Raw genomic sequence first — 27,492 nt, forward strand, 5'->3', positions numbered from 1 at the left:
ACTGGAAAAGCTCATGTAAAGGAAATCCCACACCGACTTTGCAACACAGCAGCTTCTGGAAAATCCTTTCACACACTTCAGCAAAATGGCATTCATCCACCTTATATTCCACTGGCAAGGGTGATTCCACAAGTCCAGAATTATTGCTTGTCCTTGCTTAGCTGAATGAATCCAGAAGCTGTGGTTCATCAAGTAAATTTACTCCACATTTCTTCCTCCCCTCGCTTAGCCACAAAGGTGAAGGAAACACGGAGCTAAACACATCTGCCTGCCTGCCATCCTAAGGCACACCCTTGACTGTTGCCTGCACTCATCAATGAGAGCAGGAACACCTCCCAGAACATCTGTAGGGTTTAGTAAGTATTTCACACTGCATCACAGGAAATATCACAGGCAATACTGCTGAGGAATGTTGCAGCATGAGCTATCTGCTCATAATACTAAATAGTTAATAATGCAAGTGATCACATGATAGGTCCAGTCATTAACTGATTTAATTATTAGTTTTGCTTGTACAATAAAGTGGAATGTAAACAGTTCTCTTTGAATTTCTGCATTTAACCAGTATTAACCCAGTATATTAATTATGACATGATCAGTTCCATGTGGGTAGATGAATGGTGATCTATTTGAGACTTTGTCCAGTTGTAATCCTAAGAGAAACCTTTACTTGGTTTTGAAAGATGAATAGGAATCAATAATACCTGACTACTGCATTTTCACTGTTAATGTACCTAAACAGATGGACTATTTCTACAACAGTAAGGTTATATTTTTACATAACCAGTCTGGAAGAAACAGAAATCCAAGCCAAAACCAAGACATCCTTCTGCTTTCACAGGAACTGGTAATGCTATGCTGAGGTCACTGGAAGTAGAGAGTCTGCAGTATCCATTCAGGGTTTTCAAGAACAGACTGAATAAAGCCCTGGCCTGACCCCACATTAAACTCCAAAGCTTTTTTCCAACCTGAATTATCTCACAAGTCTGTGAGTACTCCAAGTGCTCCACCTATTATTGCTGGATTATACTAAACAAGTTTGCTTTTTCACATTACTTATTTTTTGCTTGCCAGAAGTCTATATTTAACTCATTCTTGCCTTATTAAGTATCGTGCCAAACAGAAGGCACATCTTTCTATGTTAGCAACATGCTTTCTCAAGTACTTACAATGCACTTTAAATTTCTTCTATGCTAATTAGCCCACATATTCCAGATTCCAGTTCCAGGTGGTGGGTGTGGGAGATAATGGAATCACTAGCATTTATGAAAGGTTAAAACTGTTTTCTCAGATAATCTGGCTTGCTCCTTTTAAAAGAAAGTTACTGCACAACAAAAAAATTGTTATAGTTTAATAAAACATATAAATAGGGAATAAATAATGTACTTTCCCGTCTGAATTTTAGGTGAGCAATAAATTATTGGAGAAGGTTATGTTCAGTAGAGTGTTGTGTCCAAAAATTTCCTGCTATTTCCTGTCATGATGCGTATTCAACTATCACTTACTGGATCAAACTTTTTCCAAAACAAGTAACTGTAGAGTTTATGCCTATTTTGCTGAATTTATATGCTAAGCACATTTTTAAGTTCTCAGCTAAAGTGGATATACAATAAAATTACACCTTTAATTTCTCTCTTAAAAACAATGTGTATCACAGAGGTGTTATCTACTGTAGCTTTCATTTTATATTTGAACAAAATTAGAGCATTAACTGTCTGTATTATGAGTGACTTTTCCAACACCATGCCATTCTTGTTGCTTCAGCACTATTACAGTAAGGTACAAGTTTATAAAGGTATGCTATTTCAAAATGCATTTTGACCATTATGACCAACCCATAATTATGACATTATGACTGTTTCAAACACAATTCCAAATACTGCAAAATTTTAGAATGCTACTGCATTTTCTGTTTCTTACTGAAAATCGCTGTGTACATATTAATTTTACAATATGTGCCATTTTGATCTAGAGAAAGATAACAAAGGAGGCAGGCACACCCCCTCCCCTTTTACAAAATAAATTAAATAATATGAACAACTGCTACAATCCCTTTCACTTTTAATAAATAGAATCAGTGTACCTATTTCTTAAGAGTATTTCTTAAACTGTTCTTTATATTTACCACTACTTAATTACTTCCATTTGCTAAATATAAAGGTCATAAAAACCATCTTGAACCTTGACTTAGATTTCATGACTAACCTGCAAGTTGTAAAACCTTTAAGTATGTTCCATTTAATGCATTTAATAGACGTAAGAGCTCACAAGAGATGATATGAAGGATAATTTACGCTTGCAATGCATTTTTGTCCAATTAATAGATTGCCTGTGTGTTGCATACTTTGCATGACAAAAGAGCAGAATATTAAACTGCCATTTATGAATGCATGAAATTGCACTTTGCAAATTAGAAGTGCCGAAACAGAAATTTTTCACCCTGTTTAGGAAATAAACAGTCCTTAACAAATTAAATTGCATTGTAATAATTCTATGATTTATTGCAAGTTGTTTAACTTTCAAAACTTGGCTAACCCATATTAAGGTCACAATCCATCATGTCCTGCTTGGAAAGTCAGCAAATAATGGCTCTTGTAGTAGCTGCTTTTGATGATAGTATGAAAGAAGTATTAGCACTTGTCAACAAAACTGCTTACAACTTAACATTAGCATGCATGGGCTGCTGTACCTATTTATTATTCTGGCAGCTTCACACATATTGTTACAAGCTTATAAAACATTTTGTCGGGTGGAAACCGAATGTACACTGTTTGGTTTTCTGATAGACTGGCAGCATAAATGTCTGGGCTGACTTAGTTTAGGTTAAGTGTAAATAGAGACACAAATTCTTCAGCCTGTTCTCTTATTGATACTGAAAAGTACTGAATTATTCAGCATCCAACTCTTCTGTTTGTGTCTATCACAGTTATCAATTACCCATCAGTCTTCTTGTCAAAACAGAATGGATTAGTCTGGCTGAAAACAAGACAAATAAGTGGATACAATAACAGAGGTGCAGGGTTGCCAAACTGTCAAAGGGAAATCCAGGCAGTGACAATTGCCATCAAAAGTCAGATATCTGGCTTAAGTGAGCAAGTGATTTCCCTTTACAAGCAAAGAATGCACTTAGCTTACTCTAAGTAAATTAATCTGCCTACTTTGCCTACTAATGCATTATCAGCAGTGATTGTGATTTTGTACTTACTGCTCAGATGCCTTTTATAGCTCAATGCTTTGTGTGCAAGTTGATACTTAAATATGAATATACACAAAATGTTATTTTATACATTAAAAGAGAATTACTTGGTACATGAACGTCTGAGTCTGATTACTTGTGTTAGTTTGTTCTATTGTACACATAAGTTGCTAAGAGAGATCAAGTACATCTTTGAACTCAGACCTGTAGAATACACTCAATTTCTGTTAGATCTAGACTTCCATTTTCCTTCAAAGCTTTAACCTTTGAAATCATGCTTGATGAACTCTTGAAAAAGCATGCAGATGCATGTGATTTAATTTGTATCTTTAAACAAAAATGTTAGTAGCACAGCCCCCAGCATAGAGCAAAGGTTTAGCACCCACCAAGTCATGGTTGGGATTCTATCAGAAGCTTCTGGTTTGTTTATCTTCTCCACCTCCTACTCCCCTCAGAGCACTACTATCAGAAAAGACTCTTCTAGTGAATCATTACTCATGCCTGAAGCCTTACAATCATGGCAGAAGATTTCAAGAGCTCCATGTAAGCCAAACTTTTCTACTGTATATTGCACTAAAAGCTTTTTTATTTGGAGTATTTTACACTTATTTTAGAAACTTATCTGTTACCTGATTTTAATTCTGACATAAACATGGAATACTACATTCTGGACTTTTAAATGCATGTTAAAAATTACCAGTATTTCCCACTATGTACAAAATAATATCAAGAAAGCAGATTATTCACAAAATCTTGGGACAAAACTTGCACTTTCCCATTAAACAGTTTGACAGACTAAAAAATTGATATCTACACATTTCTACATGAATTACTGTAATTCCTTAAAAGTCAAAATATGGTCAAGAGTATTGCCAGAGTAATACATTTGGAAAAACAAAACCAAAGCCTCCCAAAGCAACAAAATAAAATCTTAACAAAACCATGCACAGAATACAAACAAACATACCAAACAAAACCCAACCCCTTCACTGAAATTAGCAGATATTTTTCAGTTATTTCCCCTACAGGCTTGACTCACTGCTGATCTTCTGGTGTCTCTGAATATTAACTAAAAATACAGTTAAAGCCATTATGTCACATTATTTTAGCAAAGTAGTGAGTGACATTTACCTGTTGTATGTTAATCTTCCAATTTTTTTCATTTCTGTTAAGCATGAACAGTACATGGCTGGCTCTGCTAACCACTTGATATCAAGCGTCAGGATTTACTGGCAGACATTTAACAGTCAAGAAAAGATTGAATTGTTATAAAAGTTATTCAGACTGTACAATTCAGCATTGCTAGACATCTGCTCAGTTCTTTTAATAACTTCAAGACTGTAATTTTAGAATTTATAAATAAGATACACATTCTAGTACTCCTTGCTCTTTTGTTGATGCTCATTGGGATCTTTGAAAATTTTTGTGGAATTAGAGTCAGGTCCATGTCTGATTTAACTCCCTTGATCACTTCAAAGTGGTTCAGTGTAAAGAGACCTCAGGATATCTTTCAGAAAGACCTTTCCAGTTCCAGCAAGGAAACAATATAAACTTACCTATTACTTAATTATTGACAAAACTTCTCTGTTCTCTAGAAAATTAACAACTCATTTTTTCTCCTGTAATTGGTGAGAACAACTATGATTATTATAAAAGACATAAAATTATTTAAACAGAAGAAATTTGTAGCTTCCTGTCAAAGGTTTTAAAAACTAGTTACAGGAATCAAACACTGCAATGAAAAGAAAATTGCAGCAAAAGCACTTATCCACTTCAAATGTCAGAGAATAATTTTCATTTTAATATAAGTTTTTTTGTCTTGATTTTAAGATCCAGCTTACTTGTTTGTTTACTCCAAAAGTTATTCATTATGGCTACTAGATCTATCTGCATGCTTGAAAACTGTCCATTTTTTTCACATAATGTCCACTGGATTTCCAGAAAAATCAACACATAAGTTTCATTAGCATCTGCCATATAAGACAATAAAAAGAATAATGCTGACATTATCAATCTATTGAAACACCAGCCCAGATTTAATATTAAGGCAAAATTGCACCAGTTGACATAGCTCATATAACTTCAAAAGATTGTTTCTTACGGTAAACATCTTTCAGTTCTAATCTCACTGTTTTTCCCCAAAGAGAGGCACATATCTGAGGACTAAAAGGATTCATTTTTATTTCTAATACCTAATTATATGAAGACTGCTGTTCATGAGACATTATCTAGGTGTGAGTATGAAGCAACAAAATGGCTGTACCTGTTTAACTTTTATTCTGCAATTTAGAAAAAGCAGATTATGTTTTCATGTTTTTATGTTTTTATGTAGAAAAAACAGTTAACCAAAAACAAGGGCTGAAGTTAGGTCTGTCACTAGTGTGCTTCTGATACAGAAACAGAAAATGCAGACTTGAGAGGCCTGTCCAGTGGCAGGAACTTCAGGATGGCAAGGCTGCTGGAGTTTCCTTTGAGACAGTCAGCAAATATAGCCTTAGCATCCAAGCTGCAGATGGAAAGAATTGACCCAACCTCAGTGTCATCATGAAAACCAAAAATATGCAAGAGGTAAATAATATCAGAGCAGTTGGTGGCAGATTAACATTCCATAAAGCACATCTCACTCAATGGTTTCTTGCCCTGATTGTCAAAACGTTAGGTACACTAAAGCACGTTCATACTAGCTACAAAATTAAAATCTAGTATGCGTGTTATCAAGCAGCATTTGAGGTAATCAAGCTTTTTACATAAAACTGCAAAATCATATTTTGACAGTTTAAGTAAGATTATGCAACAATAAAGAAGAGCATTTGTGCAGTTTATCATGAGGTTTCAGAGGAATTTTCCAAGCATAAAAGACAAAAAACACAGGAAACTGAGGTAATCCCAAACCTACCCACAGAACTATAAAGGCTAGAATGCCACTAAAGAATGTTTTTGGAATTCTTAGTAACTTTCATTATCCCAGTTTTAAAAACTAAGCAAAATGCAATTGCAGCAAATTATATTATCTTTCCATGGTTTGAATGTTTAATTCAGAAGTACCTTCTGCAAATAATTAAATTAATTATGTATAAAGTAGTGGTGTTAATGTTAAAAGATTTTCTAAAATGCTGACAGCTTCCAAATGGAAAGATTTTGAGTGTACATACTTTATATTATTGCTTGATATTATTATTATCTATACTATTACTATTATTATAATATTACACTATTATTTACTATTTTTATTAGAAACACAGCAGGCTAATAAAATATTTTATTTAGTAAATTGTCCACCATACCTGGTCCTGTTACTCATCTGCTTGTTTCAATGATAGAATCTGCCTTCTTTAAAGCATCATACCAAGCAGAGTTATTATCAACTACTTGGCATTGGACATTTATGGACACACGAGGCCAGATGACACAATAATTTTCTAATTTCTCTTCAGTATTTCACAGCATTTGATGTGTTACTTCAAGCTAATTCTATGCATTTTCTGAAGGAGAACCCCCAGCAAGTCAGAAAAAATAGAAAATAAATTATTGTGAATTGGTGCATTTGAGCAGTACTTATCTAATGTAGTCTGTGCAGTTCTGTCCCATCTTCAGACAGGCGATTATCACTCTGAATCATCCATAAAAAGAGGACAAGGATTGGAACTCCCTCTGTGATCACAGCTTATTCCAATTACCATCCTAAAAATACTCATCTCTCACTCTTCAAAGCGTCTATGGAAAGAGAATTCCAAGGGTGGTCTAAAGAACCCCTTCCCAACCTACAGCCTGTTATAAATGATGAAAACAAGACCCTGGCTAAGAAACTGACATTCTTAACTGCAGTAATAATGAGATACATGAACTGAAAATTGCTTTTGAAAAATCAAACTGATCAACTGATCATGGTACTTCAATTGCAAGTCACGGTATCAGGGTAAGCAAAATTTCTCTTTCAACCCATAACAATACTTAAAGAAAGAAGAAAAAAAATTCTGCTGGGTATTGGAACTTTTGGGTTCTTTTCATCAGGAGCCCACATTGGTATTAATAGTGTGGGTTGCATTGAGTCAGAGTTACAAGTCTAGGGAACCACATCTTTGTCAAACTCAATAGGAAGGGCTGCTTCCTCCTATTCATGCTTTTCACCTAATATTTTATTTTGAGAAGTTTTATTGGCCTAGAGGGGAAACAAATTCTACTGAGCACTAATTTTTTGAGAATGAAGTGTCTGACAAATCATCATCATTATGAGTAAATTGCTTTCAGAACATACCTATGGGTATCCAGCAGTACAAGCATCTACTTTTGCTAATGTAGTTACAATCCCAGAAATTCCCAATTTTTCTCAAAATGTCACATAAAACTTATAAAAATATAATGGAAATGAACAGCAGAAATTTAATTTATCATAATTAAAATCACTGATCAAAATTAAAAACACTGATAAAATTAACCATAATGAGTGGACTTGACACACAATTTAATAGTTTCTAATGAAAAAAATATCTTGGTAGGAAATGTTGTTCAAGCGAAAGTTAAGTCCTCCACAGGACTTTTTTTTTTCCACTGGAATTCCTTATTTTAAAGCAGACAACAAGAACTAATAACCTGTTATAATAACTAATAACTAAACTAATAACTAATAACCAATAACCACATCCTATTTCTGAAATGGAACTGTTTCATCTTTCATCAACTCAGCAATGATGTAAGCTTATTTGAGCTGCCCCTACATCTTAGATAGACTGTCTATTTATTGAATGCCTCATATCTCTCCTTATTACTTATGGGAAAGATTTTTATGCTGAATTTTTGGGCTAATGCACAGGAGATTGAAATACAATGTTGGTAACATGAACCAAATGGAACTTTTCCATTTAACTCAAAATGGAACATGAGCCATGCAAAGAAATGTTCCATACTAAACTGTGCTTGAAAATGCTTCAAAATCTTCTGGTTTGGAAAAATAACAGTTTTATTTTTCAGTGTTGATAAAAATTGTCTAAATAAAGAGTATTGAGATTAGAAAGACTAAGCAGGCATTTAAACATATTAAAAAAAACTCAAAACTTTTTGCCTTATGTGAACTTATTTTTTTTCTCAATAGCTCATAGGCTGATAAAAAGCACATACATTGAAGTTAGTAGTATATTTATGACTATTCTATATTAAAATTTTAATTATAATATAGATGGCTGATTGTTTGCTTTATTGACTTAGCACTGATCAGCTTTTTTCTTTATCTTAAACTTGTTTTTATCAAGGTGAGGCTAGCATGCAACAGCTAAACCCTATTTATCAATAAACTAAGGTAGGATTATTCTGAATTTAATAGGTACGATGATAAATTACATAGTCATACCTGAACTAGATTTATAATAGATAGAATAAATAAAAAACCCAGTTATATAATTCTGGGTCCTAGCAAGAAATAAAAACACAATTGGAGAATCTCAACAAGGACAACAACAGCCTGCTGCTTTGACTATATGTCTATCAATGACTACTTAAAGTAGTTTAAAATGGCTTAGAATATGGATGGTATGCAAAAATATTCTTACTTTGGGAGTACAAAGATAAATTAAAAAATATACATGTATTAATATATGCTATCATTTCCATAAGCAGCAAATGCTTTGCAGTTTTGGAGAGGAGAAGAAAACAGATAGGAAGAGGTATGAAGAGAACACTGGACTAACCAGCCACAGGAGACAAGCATGGTGCAAAGCTCTGCTCTGCAGGAAAATATTTTAAAAGATGCCAGAAAGAGGAACTTCTTTTGCAAAAAGTTTTCCAGAAACATTTTAAGAAGGAAAATTTAGATGGCAGATACATGAAACTAAATACAGGATGTTGACATCCCTTTCCATCTAATACTTTTCCCAGTCATACCTACTTAGAGAATCATGCAAGGCTACCTTTTATCTGTCCAGTTTGTGTCTCTTCCTTATTAGTAACTATTAAAAGGGACAGTTCTGAAGGAACTCACAAGACCTAATTTGCTTACTAAAAGCATTTTGTGGCAATTATCTTCAGGCTACTGAAGTATATAAATATAAATAAAATTAATATATGTTTATATATAAATATAATTTTTATAAATATAAAAATAAATTTTATATATATATTAATATAAAGCATTTTTTATACCTGTTAAGAATTTGCTGTCTTTCTATTTCCCTTGTATTGTTTTCTAATAGGAAAACAGAAGTTCTGTATACGATCTACACATTAACTGCACATGCATTTTCACTGTTTTCAGGTACAATATAAACTTTCAAACCTTGCATGACTCTTTCTGATCTCTTGTCAGCCTGACTCATCATAGGAAATACCATTCAAAACCAGAAAGTTTCTGTATGATATTTCTGTATTATTCTCTAGCCTATTCTTTTTACATATCTTAATTTATTTTTGACAGCAACCTCACTTTTAACAGAAATTTCCATTCTTTCTCTAAATTAATATTACCAATACAGTAATAATTGAAGAAAGTATATAAATGCTTAAAAATTTTCTCCTTTACTTTGCACTTCATCTGGCACTGTTCCTACTATCCATTTAACTTGGTCATGATTCTTCTGTGGACTTAACTAACTCAATCCCACCCCCTCCAGTAAATCCAGACTATATCCCCATGAACAAATAAAGACCAAAGCCAACCCCAACTGCATCACATTTAAAACTTGTCATCCAAGAGCTGAATAATACATTTATTTTTAAGTGTCAGTGAAACCAATTTGTGATCAAAAGTTCTACAGCTGCAGATCCATGGCACAGGAATCAGCCATTAATATCTGCTTTAGGTATTCTGTATTGCCTCAGGGCTATATAACTCACATGCAGGCACTAATCACAACAGGACTAATCCTGCTCCTGTGGTAGTATCACTGAAACTGAACTGGGCCCAGCATTCATGTAAGCCACCATGAAAAATCATTAGAATAGCTGCCCAACTTTCAAGGTACCATTTAGACAACAATCCCTTTCAATTATCTCTTTCCCAAGTCTCCTGCTCAACAAGCAGCATGGTCTATTTATTGTGACATAAAAGACTGAAATCTCATTCTATTGAAATTAAAAACAAGATCTGCTTCTGTATTCCTAACGACAGGACATTATTGCTAAACTCTATCTATTTATCTATGTATCTGTATCTGTATTGATCAGTATCTTTAAAAAGCAACAGGAACTAGTGCCAAGACCATTTAATCTGCTGGATTCTGGAATTAGGCATCCTTTAAAATTTAATTTACAAATAATGAAAAAGCAAGTAGCTAGGTATTTCCAGCCATTACTTCACTAAGTATAATTCAAGTTATAAGCTTTTTCACCAGGACAGACTAAACAATAATGTAGAATCTGATTCATCTCAGGTGGTACTGTATATTAATTATGAATTGTAGCTGTTAAAAGAAAAGAAATGCAAGTTTTATTTTAGAACTCACAGATGTAATACAGTAATAATCTGTTAAAGTGTACTCTGACACATGATGCACCTCATCTTTGACTAATTAAATTACACAAAATTGAAATAAGCATACAATGGCAGAAAAGGTAAGAGATCTGTTTCCTTACTGCCACTACGAAGATATATGTTAATCGTGAATTAATTTTTAGATCATTCCAATACATAAAATCCTTCTCAATTTAAAAAATAACAGTTGAAGAAAAGAAACATTTTCCCTTCAGCTCTTTTGAACTCTCAGATTCTGTGTGTTTCAATAGTCTCCTTATACTAACTGTATGCACATGAGTTCCCAGGTCCATTTAATAATTGGAACTAACAAAACAAACATAAGCACTAAACACCTGATGAAATTCAAGATATCAAATATGATACTCCGTGTGAACTAAATGGCAGTGTATTTGCAATTTAAAATATAACTCATCATAATAAAAATGTAAAGCAGTAGTTCTGCTTTATTCAGTATGGCAGGTTAGTGATCCCTGTGAAGCTACATTGAAGCAAAGAGTAGATTAATAATTTAATTTGGTCAGGACTGTGCAAGTGGGGCACTGCAAGCTGTTATTCTGTAACAAGCTGTTGACCCTAATATGGATCAACCAATTAGACACCTCTATTTAATTTGTGGGTGACCCATGTAAAACTGACTAGGAATTTTTATTGTAAACAAAACATATTGGCCTAAAACAATCCCAGTTATCCCCCTGGTGGAGACAGTGGGTTTGATAGAGGCTCACAAAGAAGCTCAGCAAATAAAAATCTGCTAGATCATTTTAGGCTGTGTTCTGTGAATGAGCCTTTTTTCAATATCCCTTGGTGAAGCAACAGCCCGCTCAGATAAACCCCCACAAAGCAAATACCATTCATATGAAGTTGTGTTTGCTCCTTGTTATCACAACTTATGCCACTTAATTCATTATTCAATGAATTCACTTTCTTATTTATTAGATGCAAGGTAGCCACTCATCCCTAAAGGCCACGTATGCAAAAGACTGCTTGTAATGCTGTCACTTCAAACATCTCCAGGCTTTTACATTGCTTCAAGAATTAGGAAAAAAGTAGAAAACAATTTAGATTTATTCATGCTGATATTAAATCTCTATATGATAAAGGAAATGAAAGAAATATTACATAGCTAGCTTAAAATCTACTGATACAGATCAACAGAATATCTTATTCCCTGTAGCTGGGACACTGACTCCTGCAGTACGATACCCACTAGACTATATTTGACAGTTTTTAAGAGATCTTAATGAAAAAATAAAAAAGTATTTGTCACATTCCTCCCTCCCACTGAAAGGTACCTCAGCCTCTTAGCTCAAGTGCATTTGATATATTCAGTCCACTACCACTACCAGAATTAGCTGCTCAAGTGCTGAATCCTTGTAGTGAGCATATGAAAATCAGTGATTAAATGTCACAGATATCAAAGTCCAAAATATTTAAAATATCTTTTTATTATATAATGGACTGTAACACATATTGCAGCTGATTTTTGTAGCTCACAAATGTGTCTTCTCCAATGTTTTTAAATGTAAATTTTGCTAATGACATTTAATAGCACAAAATAAGATCTTCAACTCTTTTTGAGCTGCAGTAGCAGTCAACAAGATGTTTCAATTTTACTCTGTAACCTTATGCTGTTAGAATCATTAAAATGCAAATGAATTACTGAATTAAAAAGACTTCCAGTACACTCTTAGCACAATTAATATTGTATAAAATTATCACATAATTACACACACCAACATTTATATAAGGCATTGTAAAAATCACCAATAAGAAACTGGATGTAAAAGTGGCAATCACTGGAGAACAGGCGTCTACATATGAAGTGGTAGTTTACAGTTAGTACTCTACGTGGCTATTAATTACACAGTGCATTCCACATTTCAGCCATTGAAACATTTAAAAAGTAAGTATTTTTTCCTAGGAACTCAATCTAATGATGCATAATAATGTACGACTTACAAAAGTTTACAGTAAATATTTTCCTTATATTAACTCTACTTTTAAAATCATACTTAGTGACTTGACATTGCATAAATAATTGAAACAGGAAAAAAAAAAAAAACCCACGAAAAAAAATGTGAAGGAATACACCTTAAGAAGTGACTGAATGACTCAAAATAGCATTTTAATTATAGCAATTTATCAATACAGTTACAATAAAAACTGCTTTTTAAAACACTATATTTGTCTAAGAGTGTGTTACACAGATTGTGACTTTAAAATATATATGTATGATTCTGCTCTTACAGCATCAGTTACACCATCAAAATTCAGGAACTTATCCACCTGAATAATTAACCTTTTATTCCTGCAATAGGCAAGTACAAGATATATAGCTTTCATTGAATTCATAATGTAGCAAGTATAGAATTTCATAAAATTTAATGCAAGATCCAGTTGTTTTCTCTATGTCATGTAACAGTGTCAGTACCTGGACTGTGTGGGGAACTGTATTCACATTCATCTGATATTCTGGAGCAGTTCTGAAAACTTAGTAGAGAATAATAATAATAATAATAATAATAATAATAATAATAATGAATGAAAACTTTTCTGTTAATATACAGAGAGTCCTAACTTTATCCTATATTGTGCAATGTTTGCATTTTTGCACATGGGAGATTTTAAAAGTCACACAGAGATTTTTGTAGTGCGACCGTATGCTAGATAAAGACATTTAAGCTGTCAGTATAAACTGCTTCTGTTTTCATTTTGCATTTAATTTCAATGCCAGACTCAAGGCATAAATTTTTCATCACCTGCAATGGTATGAATAAAAGATTAAAAAAAGAACTGAGAAGAAATTCTAACACATGCAGTGCAATGGAGCACATTGTGCAGACACAGTGTGCATAACTACATGTTTAATTTCCATCACTTTTTCCTATGTCAGGAACACTATTATTTAGTTCATACATCATGCAGCTAATTTCCAGGATTTCAGCTCTGTGGAATTCAAATTTATCTAGCTCTGGATAATAATCCATTCAACACTCTTGAAATCTGAAGATGATACACATATTTGTAAATTCACATAGTACTTTCTTAACATTAAATAGAATATGTCTCTTGCCATCTAGTGTTGGTAAGTTAAGTATTATTAAAATTTTTCAATAGCACATATTCTTGCCTTACTTCTTGAAATAGCAAATGAGTAATTCTTTTCCTACATTCCAAGAAGCAAGAATCACTAAAAAATTCTGAGCTGATTTCAATTTCTTGTTAAGGCTCATTTCATATTTTAGCTGAAGGATGTTATCAGTCCCAAGAAGTGACGTCATGGTCTCACTCTGACAGAACTTTTTATTTAGCACTTAAGAGAGTTTTTAGGAGCATCTTTGGTTTTACTGTATTGACACTCAGAGGGAGTGGATGAAATTCTGTTTATCTGTCGTCAGCAGCCTCTTTGGAATAAAGAAAAGTTCTGTGGAATATACCTTGTTTAGCATTAATGGCAGACTTCTATTTATCAGAAAATATCTGAGATTCCTAGTTTGACTTTTGCCTAGCAGCAAGCTCTCAGGCACACTATACATTCAGGCTGGTCAAAAGTAAAAAATATTCTTCACTTTTGCACTATTTCTAATAATGTACCTCTGCACAGTAATCTCTGTGCCTTGAAATTAATTTAAGGGGAAAAAACTTACACTGTTTATTACAATGATCCATTTTAATATAGTAATGTGTCAAAATGTTTCCTAAAAATAAGTTCAAACTGCGGTTTTTAGTGCTTCACCATCAGGAGACTGAAACATTTGAGCAAAGGCAGTAATGGTACTCCAATCCCTAAACTTTTTAGTCTGGGATGAGCACTTTTAATTGGAAAGATACACTTAATTGATAGTGACTGGATTAATATGATTTATGGCTGTCAGAAATGGTAGCAGGGAAATACAGCATTTAATTAGTTGCTTCTTTGACTTGTAGCAAAGCTGGTCCAAGTCATCACTTTTGAAGAACTTTTAGAAGGACTGTGTATAAGTTTTCATTTCTAATGCTTCTATTAAGTTATCAAACAGATAAGAGGTGGAATATGCATAATGAACTATTTTCACATCCAATGAGAAGTTGTCCATTTGTAATACCCTGTGACATACTGCTGGGGCTGTGTGACACCTGCACTTATGACACTCACTTATTTGCATTCATTTTTTACTTCCTCTAAACAAATAAAATTACATTCAGCATTTCAAGCTGTCAAGGCACAAAGACAAAATTATGTATTTATTTTTAATGGAGCAACACCAATGGCAGTAATGTACTTACTGGCAATTCACTTCTCAGTTTGTGGCATCAGCTCTGCTAAGTATTTTAGCCTTGATCCTGTACAGATCTTTGCTTTACATTGGATGAGAAACCATGTCCTATGAGCATCTGAACTCACTTTTAACAAATTTAACAAATTACAGTCTGCACCACACAAATATAGTCTTACCCCATGAGATAGTAAGCAAAGGCCAAATGTGAAAATTTGGTCACCAGAATTAGCTGTTTGAATTTGCAGAGTTCAATATATTTTGAAATATATGAAAATAGATGAAAAAATTATAAGATACACAGTTACATTACAATCTCATTTTTTAACAGTTTCAAAGTGTTTGAGTAACCTGGGCACCTGGGGATGGTAACTGTGAGCTTGTATACATCCATCCATATATACTGTATATGTATATATAAAACAGAAATTTAAAAATGAAAAAACAGAAGTATTGGACTTTAAACACACTTTGGAGTGTATGATTCAAGGAATTAAATTGAGAGTGGAAACATGAATAAGAATGTATCTTATAAAGAATATCTAAAACTATGTCTAGAGCTTTACACCAGTGTTTTCAATTAACAATGAAAATTGAAAATTAATTAGCAGTTAGAAGGTAATATTTTTCCATGCCACATCCTTAGCAAAAACAACTTCAACCTTTTGGACTCTAGAATTTATTCACAGAAAATATTGCAGTTCAGAAATGGGATGGAGGAGAGAAAGGCTTTGTTAAATGTTTAGGAAGAGGGATTTGAGCGTTCAAACAAACCAGTCCATTAGACTCAAGGCATTTTCTATTTGTCATAATCTTTCCCAGTCACCAGGCATTATTTTTCCCAAAATGAGGAAGTGTGGTGCAATTTTCATAGTCGTGTCTATTGATGAAGTCACTACAGGTAGTGCTGCAGAAGACATAAATGTACAAGTTTGTCTTATTCTCTTGTTTGCCTGGGGAGGTTTTTTGATGTTCTTATGATACATTCAGTTCTGAATTTTCTAAATATGAAACTGGCAAAGTTGGAAAATTTTAGTCATTATCTGAGTGTACCTGTCTAAGGGTTCATTTTAGATATTACAGATTTATATTCAGTATCAATGATAATGAATTTTGTTGTGTAAATAATTATTCCTATGATTTAATTACAACATAAGCACTTAATTCTAGAACTGCAAAATATAACAGAAGTACAGAAAGTGCTTAAATTAATTTGCATTGAGCTGCGTGGTAATTTGAAAAAAACCTGGTGAATATCTACCTTAAAGTTTCCAGGCTAATTGATATAAATTTAAGAGTTACTCTGTGATTTCATTATGAAGTACAGTCACAGAACTTGATGGCTTCTATAATTTTGAAATGAATGCTTACAGTGTGGTTGTTTCATTCACATTTCTTTTTTATTTTTTATTTATTCTAGACACAAGCTCAGGAGACTTACAAGCTTTGAGTCTAGTAATTTCAGCATAAGAATTCCATTTCTAAAGCTCCACCTATCTCATTGCTAAATTTTACTTAAAATCACTATATAGCAACAGTTTATCATAAATTTTAATATATAATTACTAATGTAATTTGATAGTATAAATCTAGTTTAATTTGATCATGTTCTAAAGTGCAACGTGAAGAAGTTGATAAAAATAATTTTGCAGTATTCTATTTCTGCTTGCCTACTTCAAATCAAAGGTTTTCTTCTTTTCATAATACACTATAATATGGTTACAAGTGCATTGAAATTCATCTTGTTAGAATGGTAGTAATATATCCCACCAGGACTACTGTTCCTAGTAGCAATTTAAAATAATTATTGTGAGACTTGATGCTAGACATCAGGTTTGCAATAGAATTACAATGAGGGAAGTATATTAGAGACAAAACATTGCTGGAAGAAAACTTCATAATGGTGCAATTTGGAACTAAGCCTCAATTTTACAGTAATAGATTCTCTTTATGATGGCACAAAGGAGTAAATGCACTTAGCAAATTTAAATCTATTATTAATCACACTTTGTCGATTGCAGTGCAGAAAGGAGAAAAGAAATTAGGTTTTTAGTTATATTTCTTATATAAAACAAGTTCTGCAATGAAGAGCATTTTAGAAAAATCTCCTTGTTATAGCACAGAAACACAGCAAGTCTTCATAACTGCAGAGAGAGAGGTTCAAAAACTTTCTAAGATAGTTTTGCATGTCTTTTTTTCAGGTTAGAAATTGCTCAAGATGGCACACCCTACATCACCAAAACACTCACTTCTAGAAACAAAATATCCAACAGGAAAGGTGAAGTAAATGTGATATTCACGATCGCTTTCTCCAATCACTCTTAAGTGGAGGGAGGCTTGTACAATTCTTGCTTTAATTATGTCACAATTTTAACAAAACAAAGATATTTTATTCATCTACAGACTGATTAGAAGTTTAACAGACCACTGGAGGCTTTCAGAAAGATATTTCAAAGAAAGTAAAAGAAAGTAAATGCAATATGGATTTCAGAAAGTTGTCATACTGCACTGGAAAACATTTCTTATTATATCACTGCGAAAAATTCCAGTTTTTATACTCTAAATTGTAATTTTACAACTCACATTAAAAAAAAAAAAAAAACAGATAGATTTTAATCACAAAATTAATCACATTTTTAATAAAAATAAAAATATATAAATTATATACAATATATATCAATATATTAGACCGGCAGGTGAAGAGCTGTTTACATATTGTTGGTTTTGCAGTTTTTATCACTGATCCTTTCAATAGACAGATGTCTGACATAGATAATTCCGATGAAAATAAAATCTATAATTTCAGCACAAAGTAATGTGAAAAAGGTATCTACCAAAGCACCAGCATATGAAAGCCAACAGTCATTGTAAATGCTTGTTTAAAATAATATTAATTTGACATTTATTTTATGATGAGTAAATAAATATTTAAAAATAAAAATATATTACATTTAATAAATTCAAATCTCATGTTTTTGAGAGGGAGATTAAGTTTACATTCACCTACATTTTGCCATTTAAATTGTGTCTAAAATTATTGACAGGCAGAGGATCTTCGGATCTTTAATGACTTTAGTCCCATGCATGCTCCAGCCATCACCAGACAATAAATGCATACCCACACTGCAGCTTGCAAAGAATAGGGAATTTCCAAAGCTATTTTTAGATGAGCTAACTTGAACACCAGAAGCACTTTAAGCAGGACAAGCTCATGTGGGCTAATTTACTCTCCTTCAGCAAGGAAAATTAGGCTGTGAGGAGGTCCATACTGTAAGTTCCTGGTACCCAAGGTACCTCATGTATAATATCCCCTGTATTATTTCTGTATTATAGAAATATAGTCTATAGCGTAGCCATGGCTGGAGGAAACCAGACAAAAATCTAGAAACGGTTTAATGGCAATGCTTCATGTGAATAAACATGCATTACACCATTCTTCTCACATAATTTTCTTGGGCATGCTGCACACTTATTGAATCAGATGACCATAGTAAAGTCTGCAGAATAGCACATCTATAACATTACAAATAGTCCAATCACTCAAACCACTTTTCTGAAAGGGGAGTTGAAGACAGACAAGCCTCCTCTTTTTCTACTTCCTTCTGAAGAAGACATCATTTAAAGGAAAAAGGGGACAGATGGAACTACCTGATCTGTATGTAACACCTAGAAGAGGTGGCATTACTTGCTTTCGTAATTACTTCTTGATCTCTGATAGTTCATTCTTACCAAAGTGAGGAAGAATTTTCATTCTTCTTAAAAGTAAAACATTCAACAATCAGCAAAATGTGACTCATATACATCCACAGATTTAAAAGCAGTTGCACAAGCAAAAGGAGGAAAAAACCCACATAAATTAACAGTATCCTTAGATAAATTCATGACTCAAACTGTGAATTTCTTTTGTTGTCCTTATGATACTTCAGAGCATAACTTAGTTTAAAACAAATTACTCAGCCAATATTTTTGGAGGATGTTAGAAAATCCAAGTTATATCTTCACTGTCCTTTTTATGCAAGCATGTCAATTGATCATTTTCTTCATAGACACAAACACTTCCTATAAACAACTGCTTAGCATTCCTGAAAAAAAAACCCAAAAACCTGAAAATTTCCTAAAATCTCAAAAAAGGCCAGAACGATACACACTGAAACCTCAGGAGAGTGACATAACAGGCGTCTGACACAGCTTGTTCAACAAGACTGTTAGTACTGTATAAGTCAATAAAGAAACAGTTTCATGTTTTAATTTTCAAGGATTCCAGCAGAAATACTGCTACACTCCTATTAATTTTCTTCACCTGGTCCATACACAGTCATCAGTTTATAGGTGACAGCACAGGTGATGATAATGCATGTGTGTTTATTATAAAGCTGTGCCTTTTGACTACTAAAGAGAATTTAAGAATGCCTGCATTGTGCAATACTCTTTACATCACTAAGAAGTGATGTAAAGCCCCAAAGCACCTGCAATGCAGAGCTGACCATGGCTGGAGCGTGCAGTCAAGGATTACAGTCAGACTAAAGCCAGCCTGCAGTCAAGGATTACACCCATGCTATGTGTCATACTGACTCCATGAAGCACCTCTTTTTCAAGCACCATCAAAAACGGCATTTCTACAGATTTTCTTTCCTTTCTCTGAAATATTCTGCTGATGATCAGAGGTCACCAAACAAATACTTACTAGAGAAAAAAACAAAATCCTGTCAGTTTCTCAGTATAGTTTATGAATTACAAGATGCTATGCTAGAGAACAAGAAAAAAAAAATAAAAATAATATAGTAGAAGCTCCCAAGACCGAGGGAAACAATTCCGACAGCGTGCAACTTTTAATGCTGAAGAGCACAATCTGGAATAATACAGCAGAAGAATGTTCCCATAGCATACACCTGACAAAATCTATTACAACAGAAGTATATCTCAGTCTACTGGTGCAATCATATGCTTTTAGGACATGGTTCTAAAATTAAATTTTATGTCTTTTGACCCTATATAATTTTTAAAATAAGCAAATAAAATTATTTCTATTTATACAATAGTTACTCCAGGGTAGGAGTAGATGGTCTGACTATATGCTCTAGATCAGGCACATGGCCACCCACAACCTGGAAGAAGTTTAGGTTAAATCTGATGTAATACTTTATGTAAACTTAGTATTTGCTGGCTTCACTTGAAATTTCCAATGCCAATTGAAATTCCTTCTCCATAATAAATAATCTAGGGGCAAATCTAAATTATGTGAAGTAAATTCCTTCTCCATAATAAATAATCTAAGGGCAAATCTAAATTATGTGAAGTAAAGAACCCCATCAAGCAATTTCTCCAGCAAATATCAGAGTTATTAGACTCTATATAATTCAGATAAAGAAATATAATACATGCAGATTATTAATTTCTAATGGGACTGATAGTAAGACCTTTTTTGTCTCACGTTATCATCATTTCCAATTCTTAATGTGGAAGTCCATCTGTGTACTTTCAGAAGCACCATGAACCAAGGTCTAAGACAAGACAATGAGAATTTCACACTGAGAAATATCCATCCAGAGGTATATATATACACACATGAAAGTTGCCAGCATCAATAACAGGCACTAAAATAAGTTCGACTTTCAGATGAACCAGAGCTTGTTTAAACAATCTTCATATTTGCAAGCATGCAATGAAGAAAGATGAGAGATTAGTTTTTCCCCTAAATAAACAAGACTGAATAATGAACCCAAGAAGAATTAGTGTCTACTTTTCAATATTTGCAGAGAACTCAATTTCTTATTGTTAAAATATGTAGATTGCAAAAGTAGTAACCCAAATTTTTCAAGCCTGTGATGTACTAATAGTTGTAAATGCAGTTTATTTGGCTATCCTAAATAAAGGGAAAGGTACACAATCACTCCAACTGGCAATCAGTTTAAAATGTTAGCGAAATCAGTGAGTAGTTACCATGAAGCTCATGATCATAATTGACAGTAATAGATCAGTGAAATTTAAAAACAACAGCTATTACATGAATAAAACAGCTGTAATTTAAAAACTGTAATTTAAAATCAAAAATACACTACATAGGGCTATTGTGCTGTGGATTTGAATGAACCAATCTCTTTATACACAGAGAGATACTTCCTGTAAAATCAGATTGTGTTTTATTGTTTCTCTTCAATGACATAAAAATCACATCATAGTGGCTCTTGCTGAACACAGGCTCTTTGCTATGATCGTTCAGGAGCCACATCCTTTTGACAGCTGAAAAAATTTCTAGAGTATTCCCATTACTTCTTCTTGCATCTCTTAAGCTATATAACCTGTATATAACAACACTCTCAATACAGCCACCATATTCCTCCTACTCTCATCTTCAGTACTGCAATCTGATAACTTTTCTACAGCAATCTGCTTATTCTTCTACAGTATCTTTCCTACCTCTGCTGCTATGACTGCCTTCTATTACTGAATGCTGCTCTTTTCTGTAGCTGGACCTGTAACCTCTTGCCGCTTTATGTCTTCCGCCTCCTTCTTTCACAGCTGTGCTTGTAATTTAGAACTTTGTTACTTTCAGTCTGTAACTTTCAGTTACTTTGTTACTTTCAGTAGGATTCCTCTTATTCCTCTCACTAAATTCTGACCACTGCCTCCAAAAAACACCAACTCTTCACTCTTTTGTGTTTTCTCTCCATTTGCCCCTTTACTACATCACTCTGAATGACACCATCTTTGAATTTAGGTTAAAAATCTTTCTTCATTTTCAAGGGACTGCCCACCCTTATTAGTTCAGCATCCTCTAAATGCTACTTGTTATTTCACTGGTTTTCATCCAAACTGCACCCAGCTTCCAACACATGCAATTTGTATAATCACAAAAAAATCTTTGTTTTCCATGCACACAATCAAAAAACTCCCAAATTTTAGTACATAACTCAATGTAAAAGGACTCTTACGGAGCTATATGCCCCACTGACCACATTTTGCAGACAGGAATGAACCTTTTTCACTCCAATGGCCCCCTCCAAATTACTGTGTTGCTGGTTCTCCTAACCTCCAGCACAAAGTGTCTTTACTTTTCCAATATTTCTCAGATTTGAGTCCAAAAACCTATGCCTCCTTTCACCCAGCTACTTTTCTTTGATCCTATCCCCATGCTATGAAAATGCATCTGCACATAATAATGGCATCAGTAGTGCATTAACCCGTTGGCTAATCCCCTTTTTGCCACATGCATAAAAAGGTCACATTTAAGCCCTTCTAATGTGTTTCCAAAAGAATTTTAAAACTCAATTATTTGTATGGCATTTTATGAATTACACTATAAGTCTATTAGTGTCTGTAAAGTGCTATGTTCCTAGATGTTACTCTGTAAATGAACAGTAAGATAGAAATAGGAACAGCAAAAGAAATCAAACTTCAGGTGATTACAAGTGAGAAGAGAAAAGCAGTGTTATACAGCATAAATATTAACAATAAATCTACTTTTAATGGTACTGTAGATAGGGAGTTTTAGAGGGTTGCTAAGAATTTTGTTTAGCTGGGACCAAACACATTTGGTCTTGACAGCAGCTGAGTTCGTGATCAAAATGGGAACAACTTCAAATTGGAATGATGTTGCTGACTGACCAGAACTGTGATATGCTGTGTGCCAAGGGAGAGCAGACAGCAAGGATGCTGTGATACTGGGAGACAGGGTTTACTGTCTTGTATGGGAATTGATATTTTGTGACCTGATGATATGACTGGCTTTGTAGACCTCATCAGCAATTGATGGATGGAGCACTCTGTTTAGTGGCCTGTAAGAGAAGAAACAACCTTTGTTTTGGTTTTGAGCAGAAAAACATAATTGATTTGAAATGTCAAAAATCCAGTCTGTAACAGCAGCTATGATACATTTACTTTTTTGGGTAAATCCACACAACTGTGACTTCCCACAAAAAATAGCAACCGACTTCAGCAGCACTAGCTCTGCTACATATGAACACAGAAAGCTTTGTACACCTGGGAAAAGCAGCATTAAATCCCTAGAGGCAGTGCAAAGGCAAGGGGCATCTTGTGGGTGGTGGAAAGCAAATGGTCATTTCAAAGAACTGATACACCAAGAACTGAAAATAAACAGGAGGCGAAAGGAAGTTCCTAAAAGAAAGAAGGGATCATTCTGGAAGTTTAAAATAGTATCCTAAACTGTGGTAAGTCAGTTACAAAAATCCAGGGAGGCAGTCTGGAAGAGTATGAGTAGCAATCCATGCTGTCATCAAAAGCTTACAGTAGAATAATAGGTTTTCAGGAGCAGGTTTTCCACTTGAATGTTCTAGTGGCTTGAAGTATATTATTTTGCCACTGTAATGGGTTTTTTGCTTCTGAGTAAGATGTGGAAAACTTGAGGAAGTTCCTACACCTGCAGTTTTCTTAATAAATGCCTCAGTAGAAAAATCTATCTCAAAATAAATGTCAGACAGAAAAATTATGTGAGAAATAGAGGAATAAAAAAAAGATGAGTAGTAAAATTCCAGTACCAAGCAATATCTGTTTCAAAGGTGAATTCATTAGCTGAACCACTAGTTGTAGCGTGCAACCTACCACTTAAAGCCTACTTAACAAAGGACTGGAAAGCGGTAAACGTGCCACTCATCTTTGAAATGCATTCCAGCGAGTACCTGCAAACAGGTAAGTCTCAACACTACATCAGACTAGATAGTGGATACTATAATAAAAAACAGAACATATGGACAGCTTATATGCATATAAAGGATATATTGCTTACACCAGGTAAGAGTTAGCTCACCCCTCGTAAATAGAAATAGTTTGTGAAAAAATTATCAATGATTAGGTTTGTAAAGGAGATCTACTCAATATAGTCTACTCCAATTTTCAAGAACTGTCAAAAGTCAGGAACTGATACTGCAAACATCAAGAAGGCCCTTATGACTGAACTCCTGGCCATCATGGTGGTAAGTAAAATTCAACAGACAGGAAGTTACATGCACAGGAATCTCAATGCTTACTGTACTGGTAAAATGATGAGAGCTGAGTACATTATTACCATTCATGCATGAAATACTGAGACCTTAAATAGATCTGGAAAATGTATGTTCAATGAGGACTAAAAATGGGGGAAAAAAAACCAAACATTCAAACCCAAAACAAAATTAACCAGCCTTGGGTTTAAGCATTTGTATTAAGCTTAAAGAAGTATTAAGAAGTATTAAGCATTCATATTAGGAAAACAAGATTAATACATTAAGCAATGAATATAAATTCATGGGTTGCCCACATATTGAATACCTTATAAATTTCTCATTTCATCCCTCTATCTTAAAAAAGAAAAAAAAGATATAGTAGGACTGAACTAGGTACAAAAATTGATGGGATTAGCTAAGGCTGGCAAACAGATGTCAGAGCAGGATATAAAAGAAGTCCACAAAATCTAGAATGGTGTGGAATTACAGAGAAGGAATCCACTTTACACCCACCCCCTCCAACTTATGAATTGGTGGGCCTCAAGTGCAGAGAACAGCATCACATCAAAACCAAAAAAACTGCTTCATGCAAAATGCAGTGAAGTTATCCATTGCTGAAGATGAGAAGAGTTTATAAGGACTCAAGTGGAGAATGTACAAGTTCATGGAAGAAAAATCCTTCCTTAGCTAGTGTCCTGGTTTAGGGCAAATTTGAGAGGAAACTTTCAAAGGGGTCCCTCTAGAAAGCAGATTCAAGTGGTCCCTACTCTAATCGGTTTGAGAAAAAAGATTTTCTTGGAGAAAAGTGGAAAAAATGTTTATTTAACAAGAAAAGTATTCACAAGCATAAAAAATAAATAATATTAAAAAATAAATCTCTCGTTGTTTGAAGAGATGGTAAATGTCCTTGTCGTGGGTGTAGCTGGGCCCACTGTCTCTTGTCAATCCCTCTGGCACTGGAATATGCCACATCCCAGCCCCTGGTGGGCCACAGGTGTGAGCTCCAGGGGTTTGTCTGGGTTTTCAGTCCACAGCAGGGCTGAACAGACCCAAGAAAAAGAAAAGCCACACTCTGGGGATCTTCTCTGCCTCAGCTGGCTAAAAACAAACTAACAGCAAGGTAGAGCTCTGTCCCACTGTCTGTCCGTGCTGCAGACAGCACAGCCCAGGAGCAGAAGGCAGAGGAGTCAGTGCTGTTTCTGAAAACAAACTGCAGCTTCTTCTTTCCCCCCTTCTCTCTTGGAACCATCTTAAATGTGCAGAATTTAAGATCCAGAATAAACAGAACAGACAATTGGGGATACAAGCATCATAATGTCACCCCAGGACACCTAGTAAATATATGGATGCTTCCTGACTTTATAGGATGCTGTGTGCCAAAAGTTGTACTGAACCAAATCAGAGGACATTCTGAGTTGGAACAAACCATGAAGAACATTATATCCAACTCTTAAATGAATGGCCTGTAGAGGGATCAAATCCAGTGCCATGGCATTACTAGCACCATGCTCTGACCAACTGAGCTAGTATCAGCGTCTGTGTGAATATCCAGGGATATTCTGATATGCCAACTTTTGAATGCTTGCTTCACCAGTACATTCTTCACTGTAGTAATCAAAGACAAAGTTGTACAACTAGACTCAAAAGTCTGTTCATTCAGTAAACTACAAATGAGATACTCTAGGTCCTCAGATTTCACAGTAGTAATGTGTCACTTAAGTTTATTATGCAATATTAAGGATGGCACCTACAAACATCTTCTTTAATACATGGAGAGTTATTAGTACCATCTACTGTGTCAGCTTGAGTCATCTAATTTAGATTGAGTCAGAATATTTAAAATTAGTGCTACCTACATACAGGAACAGAACTGTTTCCAGATAGATCTAAATTAAATGCATAAAGAAAAAAATCCATAAATATTCCCTCCAGTGTTACTTCTCCTCTACCTAGTATATGCCTCACATTATTGCTTTCCACATACATACTTATTCAATTATTAATAAGAAAAAAAAATTAGTATGAAGTATTGGCATTTTTAACACCTTCTGTTGACATCTCCATTACAGATCTGTCTCAAGGCTAAACAGATTCTGACAATGGCACTTTAATAAGAAAAATAAAGTGCCCTTCTGTAATTTTTTTGCTTTTGAAAGTATTTTTTCATAAGCTAACTTTAACAAAAGTCAGCTTTAACAAAATCTTTACTTCAAAAATACAAATGAAACTCCACCTCTTACATGGTCTTTTTCAATAACTTCACAAAGAGAAGAGTCTGCATCCTTCAGGTTGTTCTGAGGCGTATCAGTGGCATCATCTACATGGCAGGTATCACATAAAATGACACGAATTATGCTCCACTTAGCATCTGCCAGGATTTCAGTTTAAAACAAAGTGCAGCTTCTCCCTGATAGCATCCTGATTAAACAAATAAACTACGGCGCTGACTGCAAATGCACAGACCAGAGTGTAAAAAATGAACAGATACAATGGCCAAATCTGTATTTAATTTTAATTAAATTTCATTCTGTAGCTCAATTAATCCACAACTCCAAATGTCAGCAGGGCTTAGGCAAATGGAATGACATCTGCTAGACTGCATGCTGACTATAAAACCCTCACTGCATGCTAGAGCTCTGGAAATGTACCAGAAGAAAAAGAAAAAAGAAATATTCTCAATAAATATATATCAATGTGCACAACTCTAATTTCAACAGAAGATAGGAAAGGTACTTGATAGAAAACCCAGGAAAATGTCTTTATTTTACAACTCCAGCTAATAATATTGCATAACTAAAACTGAATACAGTGTTGTCCATTAGTAATAACATATTTACAAGGGAATTGTGATATTTTTAAATAATCTACTAAGAGATTCCTTGTAGCATCATGTGTAACTAAAATAAATCATATTGTAAACATTCCATATTATTTTTAATATACATTTGTATATGCATAGAAGTAATTTCCAGAAGTTTCTGCTCATGTGTGATCGCTGTAGGAAGACATTATTTCTGTCACAGAGAAACTGATGTACATTTTTAACAGCATTAAAGTACTTCAATGGTAATCTGACATCTAAATATGTTTACAGTGCCAGCCACATGACAGGTGGATTAGAAGTGAAGTTAGGGAATTTGAGGGAGGGAAAAAAAAAAAAAAGACACTAACAGTGAAAGTAACTTCACAGATTTTCTGAGTCACATTGCCATATTGATATACGTGTTAGTCCCTCATTTCTTTTCTTTTTTTTTTTTCATTCTAAAAGACTGCCCCCATCTTAGCAATAATTTTGGACTGACTTTTAAGACAAATGAGAGATAAAAACAGGTAGGGCTAAGGAAGCTTGGGATGAGGCCTCTATACCTCTGAGAGTGGGAGAGGTTTCTATAATAAGGGTTGTGAAGTAGAAACTGATTTTCAATATAACTACCCAATTCAATTGACCTTATTTAAAATACACAACCAAGGCAAAAAGCAAAAATGAAAGGATAAGCCTGTATGCATTTCACCATACTTTATGAACAAAAATGTATTAAGATGTATCAATTTTCCAAATACAGACCATGGCTTTGATCAAAAAATATAAAATAATGCTGAACTGCAGGATAATGGGTACTCTGTCATAAGATCTGATTC

At 34.0% G+C, this 27,492-nt stretch overlaps 1 protein-coding gene across 7 annotated transcripts in view; it reads right to left on the reverse strand.

Annotated features, from left to right (window-relative positions):
* Positions 1–27,492, reverse strand: part of KIAA0825 (KIAA0825 ortholog) — a 237,522-nt gene that overhangs the window by 34,186 nt on the left and 175,844 nt on the right. For 6 of the 7 annotated variants that reach the window (XM_015652513.3, XM_015652516.2, XM_015652518.2 and 3 more), the window contains one exon: positions 22,624–22,689. The exons of the other annotated variant lie outside the window; for it this stretch is intronic. In XM_015652513.3, coding sequence (XP_015507999.1) covers positions 22,624–22,689 — 66 coding nt within the window. The remainder of the gene's footprint in view (positions 1–22,623; positions 22,690–27,492) is intronic. 7 annotated transcript variants of the gene reach the window in all.

Source organism: Parus major, chromosome Z, assembly GCF_001522545.3.
Source record: "Parus major isolate Abel chromosome Z, Parus_major1.1, whole genome shotgun sequence".
Lineage (NCBI taxonomy): Eukaryota > Metazoa > Chordata > Aves > Passeriformes > Paridae > Parus > Parus major.